The sequence below is a fragment of the Canis lupus genome, unplaced genomic scaffold (genome assembly GCF_011100685.1).
Source record: "Canis lupus familiaris isolate Mischka breed German Shepherd unplaced genomic scaffold, alternate assembly UU_Cfam_GSD_1.0 chrUn_S2201H2401, whole genome shotgun sequence".
Taxonomy (NCBI): domain Eukaryota; kingdom Metazoa; phylum Chordata; class Mammalia; order Carnivora; family Canidae; genus Canis; species Canis lupus.
In genome coordinates this window covers 1-13360 of record NW_023331084.1, presented here as the reverse complement: position 1 = coordinate 13360, position 13360 = coordinate 1, and the positions used below count along the sequence as shown (strand labels likewise).

The window sequence follows — 13360 nt, the reverse complement described above, 5'->3', positions numbered from 1 at the left end:
AATGGCTCATTCTACCCACACTCCCCAAACCCTCCTCTCTTTGCACGTCGACCGACCACCAACCATCTTGCCACCCCTCCTCTGGAGGGGCCCTCAGCCACTCCTTGGAGCGCGCCAGGGAGCCCCGTTTCACGGCCCGACATCCTCCCGTTGGCAGCCCCGGGATGCTCTCTATGGCCACCTGGCCGCGGTCTCCTTCAAACACGGGCCACTCCCCACTGCTAAAGTCACCGCGAGCACCAGGTCCATGCAGCCTAGCCAGCACCGGCGCCAGCACACCCAGCCTCGAGGGACAGCGCCACCGCCACGGCTGTCACCAGCACGTCGGGTCCACGAACGGCGGCGCACCAGCATGGGCATCACGGCCAAGGGCACGGAGGTCACCTCCCCCCCTCGCCCGGCCTCCACGACCCCCGCAGCACTTGGTCCACCACCAACCCCCAGGACCACCATCCCCACACCAGCACCAGCACCAGCACCAGCACCAGGACTACCACCACCATGCCAGAAGCAGTTGTACCAGCAGCAGCAGCAGCAGCAGCAGCAGCAGCAGCGGGACGTGCCCACCGCCAGCAGGCCAGCGTAGGCATGATCGCCAACAGACTGAAGTCCTCCGCGGTCACCGCCACCACCGAGGCCACCATCAGCACACCGGCACGGGTAGCATGGCCCACGGCCCTGAAGTCCTCCACCCTCCCTCACCACCACCCCACCAGCACCGAGTCGCCACCAAGCCCCAGGACCACCAGCACACCACCACCGCGATAGCAGCAGCAGCAGCAGGACCGAGGCCAGCGCACGGGCAAGGGCATCGCCGGCGGCGGCACCGAAGGCCTTCCCGGACCCCCGACCCCCATCGCTCACCGAGTCCACCGTTACACCGGGGCCCCGGGGGACGCCGTCACCAACAGCGCCAAAGTTCGCCACCACCATCACCGGCGGCGGCGGAGGCAGCGGCGGCAGCAGCAGCAACACGAGTACCAGCGCCGCTGGCCCCTCCACCCCCACCAGCCCCTCTTGCCCGAACGACCCCACCCCTGTCACCCGCCTCCCCGTGCCCTCCTTTCCCAGTCCTCATTTGTCGATGATCGTGCGTTGCGTCTGTCCCTTTGGCCTCCCTGAATCTCAAGCCCAGGACGACACCTGACACCTGAGACGTGGCTGGTGGTCCCCATGACGATGACGGGGAATGGTCATCTCCGGGGCGGTGGAATTCCTCACCCCGTGGGAACAGCTCCGACACCCGGTCCCTCCCTCCCTCCTCTCTCTCTCTCTTTGCCTCGCCCGGCCGCCGCGCAGCTGCCTGCTTGCCACCCCCGCCCCCTGCACCTCGCTCGCTCGCTCGCTCGCTCGCTCACCCGCTCTCGTCTGCCCGGCCACCCTGCAGCGCAGCCCAGCGCAGCCCAGCGCCCAGCGCAGCCCAGCGGCCTCCCGGCACCTCTCCCGCCGCCGTCCACCGCCACCACGGGGTCTCCCAGCCCTCTGGCACCGGGACCCACTCCCCACCGCCACCCACCCCCACGTGCCACGTGCCGCTCCTTCCAGCCTCCAGGCTCAAACCCTCCATCTACCACCGACCCCTTGGACCCCACACCCACGTCCTACACTCAAGGCCGGCAGTCCCGGTCTCCCACAGGCTCCTCAGGCACACGCCCAGCGTGTCCCGTCCCCTACCTCACAGCTCGCCCGCCCGCACAGGTGCACAGGTGCAGGAGAGGCGCCGGGCAGGGTGCCCTGCCGCACCCGAGCCCCCGCAGACACCCTGCCTCAGTGGCCAGCCCCACTCTCGGCCAGTGCCCGCCGGCGCCACACGTCCCGGGCCCTCACTCCACGCACACACCCGGTACTCCTTCTCCCACTGCCCGGCTCGGTCCGCTCCTGGCCCTCCCCTCTTTCCGGGACGCTTTGCGCCTGTGCCCTGACCCCCGTGGGAGGCGACGCGCGGGGAGAACACCCTCGTCCCGCGCTATCCCCCACCGTCGCGGACTCCCCGCACCCCCACCCCCACCCATACAGCCAGAGGGAGAGGCGAGGGCGCTGAGGGAACTGCCCGTGCTGACGGGAAGCACCCGGAGGCCCACGGGCGCTCCTCTCCACCGCCGCCCGACCGTGGCCCAATCCAGCCAGCGAGCCGCGGAAGGCTCACGCAGAGCGCGGGCCGGCCTCTGCGCCTCCGACGGAGACAGACGGTCTCTGGACACACAGCAAAGCCTTGGAGGGCCGGCGTGCAAGCGTTGGCAGGAAGGAGGGGGCGCTGCGGTTCACCTGCAGGAGCAGCGGCGCCAGGAGACCCGCACCCGGCGGAGACAGGGCTGCAGGCTCTCCTGCCTAGGTGGGCGCTAAGGCGCCAAGGGGAACGCCTTCCGAGCGGCATCCAGCTGGGGCGCCGGCCACGTGGGGCTGGGGCCGGGGCCGGGCCGGGGGCGTGGGGTGGAGGAAGCTGTGTCGGGGAACACGCCTGCCCCTCTGCCCCAGGATTCGGGGTAGCGGTCGTGCAGTTGGACTGACCCGGGGCCTCCAAGGGCACCCCGTCTGTCCCCCGGGTGCCTCCGCCCCCTCCCACCTGCCCGGCCCGCGGGTTAGCCCCACTGGCCTCCTGCATCTATCTCCCTGCTCTCTGGCCTCCACTGCCTGGTGGTCCGGCCACCGGGACACGCCCACAACCGCTTTCCAACCACCGCCTGCCCGGGCGGGGGCGGCGGGGGCCGGCGCTCTGCTCCCATCCCCGCCCAAGCCCAAGACCACCACCCACGTGCGCCGCCATCGCTGGCGGTTGCCGGGCCGACGGCCGAGAGAAGGCACCGGGGGCTCCAGCAAGTGACCCCCGACTCAGAGAGAGACAGGTGGCTCACCCTCCCCACACCCGGCCCCCTCTGCCTCGGCCCGCCGCCCCCACATGCCCCCAGCGCGGCCGCCGCCAAGTAGCACCTCACCAAGGAGCCAGCGGGGGGCCGGGGGTGGGGGCGCTGCGAGCCGCCACGACCTTTCTCCCGGCGGCAGGGGTGCTGCGGGAGAGTCCAAGCACCCACGGAGGCCCGAGGCGCCCGGCCTGTCGGTGGCCTCGGCTGGGGTCGGACGTCCCGGACTGTCGGGCCTGGGGCGGAGCGAGACGGGGAGCCAGGCGAGCGTCCGGGGGAGGCGGCCGCGAGACGCCGAGACCTCCAGTCGGCCCACCTGCCGGCCAGCCAGCCAGCGAGGCCAAAAGGCTTGGGCCGGCCCGACGGAGCCCGCCAGGCAAGCCAGCCTTGGGCTCGACGGGCGGGTGGCCTCGTGCGCACGCGCAGCCTCGGTCAGCTCGGGGCCAGGGAGACGCACGAGCGAGCTTCGGCTAAAAGGGGTGTGCGGCGGCGGTCTTGCGAGAGGAAGAAGAAAGGCTTCCCTGACCGGGAATCGAACCCGGGCCGCGGCGGTGAGAGCGCCGAATCCTAACCACTAGACCACCAGGGAGCGTCAGGCTGCGCGCCTGGCCCGTGCGCCCTGGACCCGGCGCCTCCCTCCCTACCGCCCACTCGCCTCTGCTTGGCCTCCAGGGCCCCCGCCGGGCCACGCGCAGCCGCCCGCCGGCCCCGCCGAGCCACCTGGCCGGACCGCCCCCCGCCGCGCCGTCAAAACGCTGCGCGCCTCCTCCTCCTCCTCCTCTCTCTCTCTCTCTCTCTCTCACACACACACACACACGCACTCAGCGTCGCGCCCGGCTCCCGGCTCCCATCGGGCCTGAGCACCGGGGCCCTGGAGCCGCGCAAAACGTTGGCCAGCTGCGTTGGCCGGGAATCGAACCCGGGTCAACTGCTTGGAAGGCAGCTATGCTCACCACTATTTACCACCAACGCTGCACAGCCCGGGCCGCCCCCGGACGCCGGCCCAGGCTCCGCACCAGCGACCTCCTCGCCCTCTCTCCACCGCCTCGCCGCCTGCGCAGCCTGCCCCGACGTGCCGGCCGTGCCGCAGCTCTGCGCCGTCGCGGGCGCCACCAGCGGCCGCCCGGCGCCCCACCCGCGCCACCCCCACGCAGCCCTGGCTGCTCCGCAGGCACGACCGCCCGCCGCCTCCGCCGCCCGCCTCTGGGGGGCGCTCTCGCCGCCCTGCGGCTTCCCGGGCCCTCGGCTGCCCGCCGGGAGCCCCGCCCCTTGCCCCTGCCCCCGGCGCGCGCTTCCCTTCCCTTCCCTTCCCTCCCGCCACCCGCGCCCCGCCCCGCCCCCGCCCCGCCCCGCCCCGCACAGTCGGCCCGGCCCCCACGGCCACCTCCACGGGCAGCCCGGCAGCCGGGCAGCTGTCCGTCGCGTGAGCGAGGAGCCCGTGGCGGCCCAGCCTCCCGTCAGGAGGTCCCGGCTGGGCTGGGCCGAGCCCGCACGCGCCAGGGCGCCAGGGCGCCAGGGCCGACGAGGAAGGGCAGGGGGGTGCGGGGGGTCGGGTCGAACGCGGGCGGACGGGTCCCCCGCGGTCGCCCCGCGCCTCTGGCCGCACGGGGCCGGGCGGAGGCACGAGGGAGGAGAAGCAGGACAAGGAGGAAGAAGGAGGAGAAGGAGGACAAGGAGGGCCCTGGGGGCCGGCGTACGTTTGGGCAGCGCGGCGGCGGCGCCCGCGACCAAAAGAGGGCGTGTCTCGCCTCCCGTCGGGGAATCGAACCCCGGTCTCCCGCGTGACAGGCGGGGATACTCACCACTATACTAACGAGGACGGCGGCGGCGGCCCGGCCCGGGCGCCCGACCCCTCTCCGCCCGCCCGCCCGGCCCGCCGGCCTCCTGCCTGCCGCACCACGCCCACCCGGGCCCCTCGACGATCCCGCTGCGCCCGTCCTGCCAGTGCGCCCGCCACGTGCCCCGGGCCACGGCCCACCCGGCCCGACCCCCCGGCCGCCGCGTCAGCGCGCACAGCAGTCCCCCGGCCCGACTCGGAGCGTCGCGCCCCGGACCCGCCGCCGCCCCCGCCCCCGCCCAGCCGCGCGGGGATGGCGGCGGGAGAAGACGCCCGACACGGCAAGCAGGGCTGCGCGAGCGAGCCGGAGGCCCCGCGCCGGGGATGGGGCGCGCGGGCGGCGGGGGGCGGCGGGGGCGGCGGGGGGCCGGACGCCGGCAGCAGGGTGCGCGCCCCGGGAAGGGGGAGGGGGCGGCGGCGAGGACCGCGGCGAGGGCGGCGGCGCCAGCAGAGTCAGTCGGCGGGCCGTTGGCCTCGTCGACCGGGACGCGAGTCCCGTCCGTCCGTCCGTCCGTCCGTCCGTCGCGCACCCACACGGCCGCCAGCCAGCTCCGGGGTCGGCGCCGGGTCCAGCCAGGCGAGCGGCGGCGCGCCCAGGCCCGCCGTCAGGATGGCCGAGCGGTCTAAGGCGCTGCGTTCAGGTCGCAGTCTCCCCTGGAGGCGTGGGTTCGAATCCCACTCCTGACACGCCCACCTTTTGGCCCGCCCAACGCGGGCTCTCCGCACCCGGGCCTGGACGACGCCCTGTCTGTCCCGCACTTACACGCCGCTGCGGGCTGCGGGCTGCGGGCTGCGGGCTGCGGTGCTGGCGGAGCGCCTGGCACACGTGGGCCCGGGACCCACGCAGCTGCAGCGCCTCGGCCCTCCCGGCCACAGGCTTTGGCGCCCCCGCGCCCTCCCTCCCCCGCCACCTTCCCGCGCCTCTCCCTCCTCCTTCATCCCGGCGGCCGCGGGCCTCGGCCAACTCGGCAAGTCGGCGGCACGGCTCTCCGGGGGCTCCGTTTGCCCTCTTCCTTCCCGCCGCCGCCCCCTGCAGGCCAGCCGCGGGCCGAAATGCCGGCAGCCCCGCGCGGGCCGGGCCACGCTCCCAGCTGAGGGGCGCGCCTCGCTCGGCCTCCTCGGCTCTCCCAGCCCCGCCCTACACCTCCCCCCGCCCGCCCGCCGGGAGCGCGGGGTCCCCACGGCCTGTCCTTTCCGCCGGCCCCCATTCATTCCGTGGTCTCCACCCCCTCCGTCCCCGGGGCGCCCACGAGGCGTGGCCACCCGGAGGCCTCACCACGGCCACACGCCCGCCAGGCGGGCAGCCGAAGCCCTCCGCGCGCCAGCCAGAGACGGGACCCCCGCCCCGTTCGCTGGGCCTGGCCCGGGGGGGGCGGGGGTGGGGTCCACCCCGCCGTGGTGGCTCCGGGGAGCCCTGAGCGCAAGGCAGCCCTGCCTCCCCGCGGCCCCCTCCGCGCCGGAAGCCGCTGCGGGGCCGGGGCTTCCAGGACGCCAGCGCGCTCCCTCACCGCGCCGCCCGCCAGCCAGCCAGCCGGCGGCCGCTCCGCCCAAGCGCACCTGCCGGCCTCACCCCCCACCGCAGCCAGCCGGCCCCGACGGAGAGCTGCGGGCAGAGCTCACACGCCTTTCTTTGGCCTCTTGGCTTTGGGCGCTACTCGGCGGCCCCCATCTCCGACGACGAAACCGACGCCGACACGCACACACGCGCACCCACCTCCCCCCCCCCCCCCCACCCCGCGGCACCCCGGGAGCGCACACAATCCGAGCTCCGGGCCCAGCCGGCCCCCCGCCGGCGCGCACTGCACGGGCCGGAGAGCCATCCGCCCATGGGCCTTCGGGGGGGCGCCGGGAGGGAAGGGAAGGTCCGCGCTGAGCTGCGCCGGCCACAGACGCCCCGCGCTGCCTGGGAATCGGGCGCGGGTCAGGCTTGTCCAGGCTGCTCCTCCCGGCAGGACAGTGTCTGGCGGCGGCCCAGCCCAGGGAGAGGGCGCAGGGTGAGCCGAGTCCGCCTCGGGGCCTCGCTGGGGACCGTGGGGCGCCGCGCGCCGGCCCGAGCCCGAGCCCGAGCCCTCGGCGCATCTGCGGGCAGCCGAGGGCCCGGGAGCCGCAGGCGGCGAGAGCGCCCCCAGAGGCTGGGCGGCGGAGGCGGCCTGCGGAGCAGCCAGGGCTGCGTGGGGGTGGCGCGGGTGGGGCGCCGGGCGGCCGCTGGTGGCGCCCGCGACGGCGCAGAGCTGCGGCCGGCCGGCACGTCGGGGCAGGGCTGCGGCAGGCGGCGGAGGCGGTGGCGAGAGGGCGAGGAGGCGCTGGTGCGGAGCCTGGGCCGGCGTCCGGGGGCGGCCCGGGCTGTGCAGCGTTGGTGGTATAGTGGTGAGCATAGCTGGCCTTCCAAGCGTTGACCCGGGTTCGATTCCCGGCCAACGCAGCTGGCCAACGTTTTGCGCGGCTCCAGGGCCCCGGTGCTCAGGCCCGATGGGAGCCGGAGCCGGGCGCGACGCTGAGTGCGTGTGTGTGTTGTGTGTGTGTGTGTGTGTGAGAGGAGAGAGAGAGAGAGGAGGAGGAGGAGGAGGCGCGCAGCGTTTTGACGGCGCGGCGGGCGGGCGGTCCGGCCAGGTGGCTCGGCGGGGCCGGCGGGCGCTGCGCGTGGCCCGGCGGGGGCCCTGGAGGCCAAGCAGAGGCGAGTGGGCGGTAGGGAGGGAGGCGCCGGGTCCAGGGCGCACGGGCCAGGCGCGCAGCCTGACGCTCCCTGGTGGTCTAGTGGTTAGGATTCGGCGCTCTCACCGCCGCGGCCCGGGTTCGATTCCCAGGTCAGGGAAGCCTTTCTTCTTCCTCTCGCAAGACCGCCGCGCACACCCCTTTAGCCGAAGCTCGCTCGTGCGTCTCCCTGGCCCCGAGCTGACCGAGGCTGCGCGTGCGCACGAGGCCACCCGCCCCGTCGAGCCCAAGGCTGGCTTGCCTGGCGGGCTCCGTCGGGCCGGCCCAAGCCTTTTGGCCTCGCTGGCTGGCTGGCCGGCAGGTGGGCCGACTGGAGGTCTCGGCGTCTCCGCGGCCGCCTCCCCCGGACGCTCGCCTGGCTCCCCGTCTCGCTCCGCCCCAGGCCCGACAGTCCGGGACGCCGTCCGACCCCAGCCGAGGCCACCGACAGGCCGGGCGCCTCGGGCCTCCGTGGGTGCTTGGACTCTCCCGCAGCACCCCTGCCGCCGGGAGAAAGGTCGTGGCGGCTCGCAGCGCCCCCCACCCCCGGCCCCCCGCTGGCTCTTGGTGAGGTGCTACTTGGCGGCGGCCGCGCTGGGGGCATGTGGGGGCGGCGGGCCGAGGCAGAGGGGGCCGGGTGTGGGGAGGGTGAGCCACCTGTCTCTCTCTGAGTCGGGGGTCACTTGCTGGAGCCCCCGGGGTGCCTTCTCTCGGCCGTCGGCCCGGCAACCGCCAGCGATGGCGGCGCACGTGGGTGGTGGTCTTGGGCTTGGGCGGGGATGGGAGCAGAGCGCCGGCCCCCGCCGCCCCCGCCCGGGCAGGCGGTGGTTGGAAAGCGGTTGTGGGCGTGTCCCGGTGGCCGGACCACCAGGCAGTGGAGGCCAGAGAGCAGGGAGATAGATGCAGGAGGCCAGTGGGGCTAACCCGCGGGCCGGGCAGGTGGGAGGGGGCGGAGGCACCCGGGGGACAGACGGGGTGCCCTTGGAGGCCCCGGGTCAGTCCAACTGCACGACCGCTACCCCGAATCCTGGGGCAGAGGGGCAGGCGTGTTCCCCGACACAGCTTCCTCCACCCCACGCCCCCGGCCCGGCCCCGGCCCCAGCCCCACGTGGCCGGCGCCCCAGCTGGATGCCGCTCGGAAGGCGTTCCCCTTGGCGCCTTAGCGCCCACCTAGGCAGGAGAGCCTGCAGCCCTGTCTCCGCCCGGGTGCGGGTCTCCTGGCGCCGCTGCTCCTGCAGGTGAACCGCAGCGCCCGGCCTCCTTCCTGCCAACGCTTGCACGCCGGCCCTCCAAGGCTTTGCTGTGTGTCCAGAGACCGTCTGTCTCCGTCGGAGGCGCAGAGGCCGGCCCGCGCTCTGCGTGAGCCTTCCGCGGCTCGCTGGCTGGATTGGGCCACGGTCGGGCGGCGGTGGAGAGGAGCGCCCGTGGGCCTCCGGGTGCTTCCCGTCAGCACGGGCAGTTCCCTCAGCGCCCTCGCCTCTCCCTCTGGCTGTATGGGTGGGGGTGGGGGTGCGGGGAGTCCGCGACGGTGGGGGATAGCGCGGGACGAGGGTGTTCTCCCCCGCGCGTCGCCTCCCACGGGGGTCAGGGCACAGGCGCAAAGCGTCCCGGAAAGAGGGGAGGGCCAGGAGCGGACCGAGCCGGGCAGTGGGAGAAGGAGTACCGGGTGTGTGCGTGGAGTGAGGGCCCGGGACGTGTGGCGCCGGCGGGCACTGGCCGAGAGTGGGGCTGGCCACTGAGGCAGGGTGTCTGCGGGGGCTCGGGTGCGGCAGGGCACCCTGCCCGGCGCCTCTCCTGCACCTGTGCACCTGTGCGGGCGGGCGAGCTGTGAGGTAGGGGACGGGACACGCTGGGCGTGTGCCTGAGGAGCCTGTGGGAGACCGGGACTGCCGGCCTTGAGTGTAGGACGTGGGTGTGGGGTCCAAGGGGTCGGTGGTAGATGGAGGGTTTGAGCCTGGAGGCTGGAAGGAGCGGCACGTGGCACGTGGGGGTGGGTGGCGGTGGGGAGTGGGTCCCGGTGCCAGAGGGCTGGGAGACCCCGTGGTGGCGGTGGACGGCGGCGGGAGAGGTGCCGGGAGGCCGCTGGGCTGCGCTGGGCTGCGGGCTGCGCTGGGCTGCGCTGCAGGGTGGCCGGGCAGACGAGAGGGGTGAGCGAGCGAGCGAGCGAGCGAGCGAGGTGCAGGGGGCGGGGGTGGCAAGCAGGCAGCTGCGCGGCGGCCGGGCGAGGCAAAGAGAGAGAGAGAGGGAGGGAGGGAGGGACCGGGTGTCGGAGCTGTTCCCACGGGGTGAGGAATTCCACCGCCCCGGAGATGACCATTCCCCGTCATCGTCATGGGGACCACCAGCCACGTCTCAGGTGTCAGGTGTCGTCCTGGGCTTGAGATTCAGGGAGGCCAAAGGGACAGACGCAACGCACGATCATCGACAAATGAGGACTGGGAAAGGAGGGCACGGGGAGGGGGTGACAGGGGTGGGGTCGTTCGGGCAAGAGGGGCTGGTGGGGGTGGAGGGGCCAGCGGCGCTGGTACTCGTGTGCTGCTGCTGCCGCCGCTGCCTCCGCCGCCGCCGGTGATGGTGGTGGCGAACTTTGGCGCTGTTGGTGACGGCGTCCCCCGGGGCCCCGGTGTAACGGTGGACTCGGTGAGCGATGGGGGTCGGGGGTCCGGGAAGGCCTTCGGTGCCGCCGCCGGCGATGCCCTTGCCCGTGCGCTGGCCTCGGTCCTGCTGCTGCTGCTATCGCGGTGGTGGTGTGCTGGTGGTCCTGGGGCTTGGTGGCGACTCGGTGCTGGTGGGGTGGTGGTGAGGGAGGGTGGAGGACTTCAGGGCCGTGGGCCATGCTACCCGTGCCGGTGTGCTGATGGTGGCCTCGGTGGTGGCGGTGACCGCGGAGGACTTCAGTCTGTTGGCGATCATGCCTACGCTGGCCTGCTGGCGGTGGGCACGCCGCTGCTGCTGCTGCTGCTGCTGCTGCTGCTGCTGCTGGTACAACTGCTTCTGGCATGGTGGTGGTAGTCCTGGTGCTGGTGCTGGTGCTGGTGCTGGTGTGGGGATGGTGGTCCTGGGGGTTGGTGGTGGACCAAGTGCTGCGGGGGTCGTGGAGGCCGGGCGAGGGGGGGAGGTGACCTCCGTGCCCTTGGCCGTGATGCCCATGCTGGTGCGCCGCCGTTCGTGGACCCGACGTGCTGGTGACAGCCGTGGCGGTGGCGCTGTCCCTCGAGGCTGGGTGTGCTGGCGCCGGTGCTGGCTAGGCTGCATGGACCTGGTGCTCGCGGTGACTTTAGCAGTGGGGAGTGGCCCGTGTTTGAAGGAGACCGCGGCCAGGTGGCCATAGAGAGCATCCCGGGGCTGCCAACGGGAGGATGTCGGGCCGTGAAACGGGGCTCCCTGGCGCGCTCCAAGGAGTGGCTGAGGGCCCCTCCAGAGGAGGGGTGGCAAGATGGTTGGTGGTCGGTCGACGTGCAAAGAGAGGAGGGTTTGGGGAGTGTGGGTAGAATGAGCCATTGAGGGAGGGAATGTGAAAAGCATGCAGGTGGGCTGTGCCCGGGCGGGCGCGGGCGGTGCTTGGAAGCATTGCTTGAAGTGACGTGGGTGAGCGAAGCGCCGTCCGGGTCAGGGTCATGGAGAGAAAAAGGGCAAGGACAACGTGGGGCCGGGCAAGGGACCTGGGCCACGTCGGGCGGCAGGGGGCGGGCAGCCGGGTGGAGCGTGGCGGCCAGGGCTGGCGGCCACGGGCGAGAGACCAGAACAGACAAGTCGGCAGGGGGAAGCGGGGCGGGGCAGGAGGGCAGGGCCCCCGGCGTGAGCACAGCTGGTTCAGGCTCAGGCCCTGTGGCTTGAGCGCGTGCGCGAGGAAGCCGGGCGCGCGCGGCCAAAAGGGGGCGGCGCGCTGCATGGGCCGGGAATCGAACCCGGGCCTCCCGCGTGGCAGGCGAGAATTCTACCACTGAACCACCCATGCACCGGTGGCGGCGGCCACCAGACGGCTTCCCCAGCGGCGCTCGTCGTCGTCCCGGCACGGCCAGTGGTGAGCACCCGCTGCGCGGGGGCGGGCGGCGGGCCCGCGGTCTGCAAGACAGGCTCCGCGCCCGTGCAGATGCGCCGAGGGCTCGGGCTCGGGCTCGGGCTCGGGCTCGGGCCGGCGCGCGGCGCCCACGGTCCCAGCGAGGCCCCGAGGCGGACTCGGCTCACCCTGCGCCCTCTCCCTGGGGCGGGGCCGCCGCCAGACACTGTCCTGCCGGGAGGAGCAGCCTGGCCAAGCCTGACCCGCGCCCGATTCCCAGGCAGCGCGGGGCGTCTGTGGCCGGCGCAGCTCAGCGCGGACCTTCCCTTCCCTCCCGGCGCCCCCCCGAAGGCCCATGGGCGGATGGCTCTCCGGCCCGTGCAGTGCGCGCCGGCGGGGGCCGGCTGGGGCCCGGAGCTCGGATTGTGTGCGCTCCCGGGGTGCCGCGGGGGGGGGGGGGGGGAGGTGGGTGCGCGTGTGTGCGTGTCGGCGTCGGTGTCGTCGTCGGAGATGGGGGCCGCCGAGTAGCGCCCAAGCCAAGAGGCCAAAGAAAGGCGTGTGAGCTCTGCCCGCAGCTCTCCGTCGGGGCCGGCTGGGCTGCGGTGGGGGTGAGGCCGGCAGGTGCGCTTGGGCGGAGCGGCCGCCGGCTGGCTGGCTGGCGGGCGGCGCGGTGAGGGAGCGCGCTGGCGTCCTGGAGCCCCGGCCCCGCAGCGGCTTCCGGCGCGGAGGGGGCCCGGGGAGGCAGGGCTGCCTTGCGCTCAGGGCTCCCCGGAGCCACCACGGCGGGGTGGACCCCACCCCGCCCCCCGGGCCAGGCCCAGCGAACGGGGCGGGGGTCCCGTCTCTGGCTGGCGCGCGGAGGGCTCGGCTGCCCGCCTGGCGGGCGTGTGGCCGTGGTGAGGCCTCCGGGTGGCCACGCCTCGTGGGCGCCCCGGGGACGGAGGGGGTGGAGACCACGGAATGAATGGGGGCCGGCGGAAAGGACAGGCCGTGGGGACCCCGCGCTCCCGGCGGGCGGGCGGGGGGAGGTGTAGGGCGGGGCTGGGAGAGCGAGGAGGCGAGCGAGGCGCGCCCCTCAGTGGGAGCGTGGCCCGGCCCGCGGGGGCTGCCGGCATTTCGGCCCGCGGCTGGCCTGCAGGGGGCGGCGGCGGGAAGGAAGAGGGCAAACGGAGCCCCCGGAGAGCCGTGCCGCCGACTTGCCGAGTTGCCGAGGCCCGCGGCCGCCGTGGGATGAGGAGGAGGGAGAGGCGCGGGAGGTGGCGGGGGAGGGAGGGCGGGGGCGCCAAGCCTGTGGCCGGGAGGGCCGAGGCGCTGCAGCTGCGTGGGTCCCGGGCCACGTGTGCCAGGGCGCCGCCAGCCCGCAGCCCCAGCCGCAGCCCGCAGCCCGCAGCGGCGTGTAAGGCGGGACAGACAGGGCGTCGTCCAGGCCCGGGTGCGGAGAGCCCGCGTTGGGCGGGCCAAAAGGTGGGCGTGTCAGGAGTGGGATTCGAACCCACGCCTCCAGGGGAGACTGCGACCTGAACGCAGCGCCTTAGACCGCTCGGCCATCCTGACGGCGGGCCTGGGCGCGCCGCCGCTCGCCTGGCTGGGACCCGGCGCCGACCCCGGAGCTGGCTGGCGGCCGTGTGGGTGCGCGACGGACGGACGGACGGACGGACGGACGGGACTCGCGTCCCGGTCGACGAGGCCAACGGCCCGCCGACTGACTCTGCTGGCGCCGCCGCCCTCGCCGCGGTCCTCGCCGCCGCCCCCTCCCCCTTCCCGGGGCGCGCACCCTGCTGCCGGCGTCCGGCCCCGCCGCCCCCGCCCCCGCCGCCCGCCGCGGCCCATCCCCGGCGCGGGGCCTCCGGCTCGCTCGCGCAGCCCTGCTTGCCGTGTCGGGCGTCTTCTCCCGCCGCCATCCCCGCGGGGCGGGGGCGGGGGCGGGGCGGGTCCGGGGGCGCGACGCTCCGAGTCGGGCCGGGGGACTGCTGT

The 13360-nt window shown here is 74.7% G+C and overlaps 1 protein-coding gene and 8 non-coding genes across 9 annotated transcripts; 4 read left to right on the top strand and 5 right to left on the bottom strand.

The window, feature by feature from the left end:
- Window positions 1-588: 588 nt before the first annotated feature.
- On the top strand, window positions 589-5790 carry LOC119878995 (basic proline-rich protein-like). The gene is made up of 8 exons (XM_038589501.1): window positions 589-660; window positions 769-977; window positions 1388-1612; window positions 1699-1843; window positions 3001-3409; window positions 3920-4096; window positions 4566-5080; window positions 5344-5790. Exons 1-8 carry the CDS (start codon window positions 589-591, stop codon window positions 5788-5790), a joined length of 2199 nt encoding a protein of 732 aa, XP_038445429.1.
- Window positions 3376-3447, bottom strand: TRNAE-CUC. The gene has a single exon. It is a non-coding gene; the product is annotated as a tRNA-Glu (tRNA).
- On the bottom strand, window positions 3757-3830 carry TRNAG-UCC. Its single transcript has one exon. It is a non-coding gene; the product is annotated as a tRNA-Gly (tRNA).
- TRNAD-GUC lies at window positions 4602-4677 on the bottom strand. Its single transcript has one exon. It is a non-coding gene; the product is annotated as a tRNA-Asp (tRNA).
- On the top strand, window positions 5300-5382 carry TRNAL-CAG. The gene has a single exon. It is a non-coding gene; the product is annotated as a tRNA-Leu (tRNA).
- Window positions 5791-7045: 1255 nt separating the features above from the next.
- On the top strand, window positions 7046-7117 carry TRNAG-UCC. The gene has a single exon. It is a non-coding gene; the product is annotated as a tRNA-Gly (tRNA).
- Window positions 7118-7435: 318 nt separating this feature from the next.
- Window positions 7436-7508, top strand: TRNAE-CUC. The gene has a single exon. It is a non-coding gene; the product is annotated as a tRNA-Glu (tRNA).
- A 3765-nt stretch (window positions 7509-11273) lies between these two features.
- TRNAG-GCC lies at window positions 11274-11344 on the bottom strand. The gene has a single exon. It is a non-coding gene; the product is annotated as a tRNA-Gly (tRNA).
- Window positions 11345-12857: 1513 nt separating this feature from the next.
- TRNAL-CAG lies at window positions 12858-12940 on the bottom strand. The gene has a single exon. It is a non-coding gene; the product is annotated as a tRNA-Leu (tRNA).
- Between the last annotated feature and the right edge of the window lie 420 nt (window positions 12941-13360).

Bases quoted from the DNA above. Each gene is read 5' to 3' on its own strand.
- LOC119878995 (XM_038589501.1), top strand. From the start codon at position 589: ATGATCGCCAACAGACTGAAGTCCTCCGCGGTCACCGCCACCACCGAG. The intron at 4,097-4,565 runs GCCCTCGGCTGC...ACGTTTGGGCAG, and splicing joins GCCGCCCTGCGGCTTCCCGG to CGCGGCGGCGGCGCCCGCGA. The intron at 5,081-5,343 runs GTGCGCGCCCCG...TTCAGGTCGCAG, and splicing joins GGCCGGACGCCGGCAGCAGG to TCTCCCCTGGAGGCGTGGGT.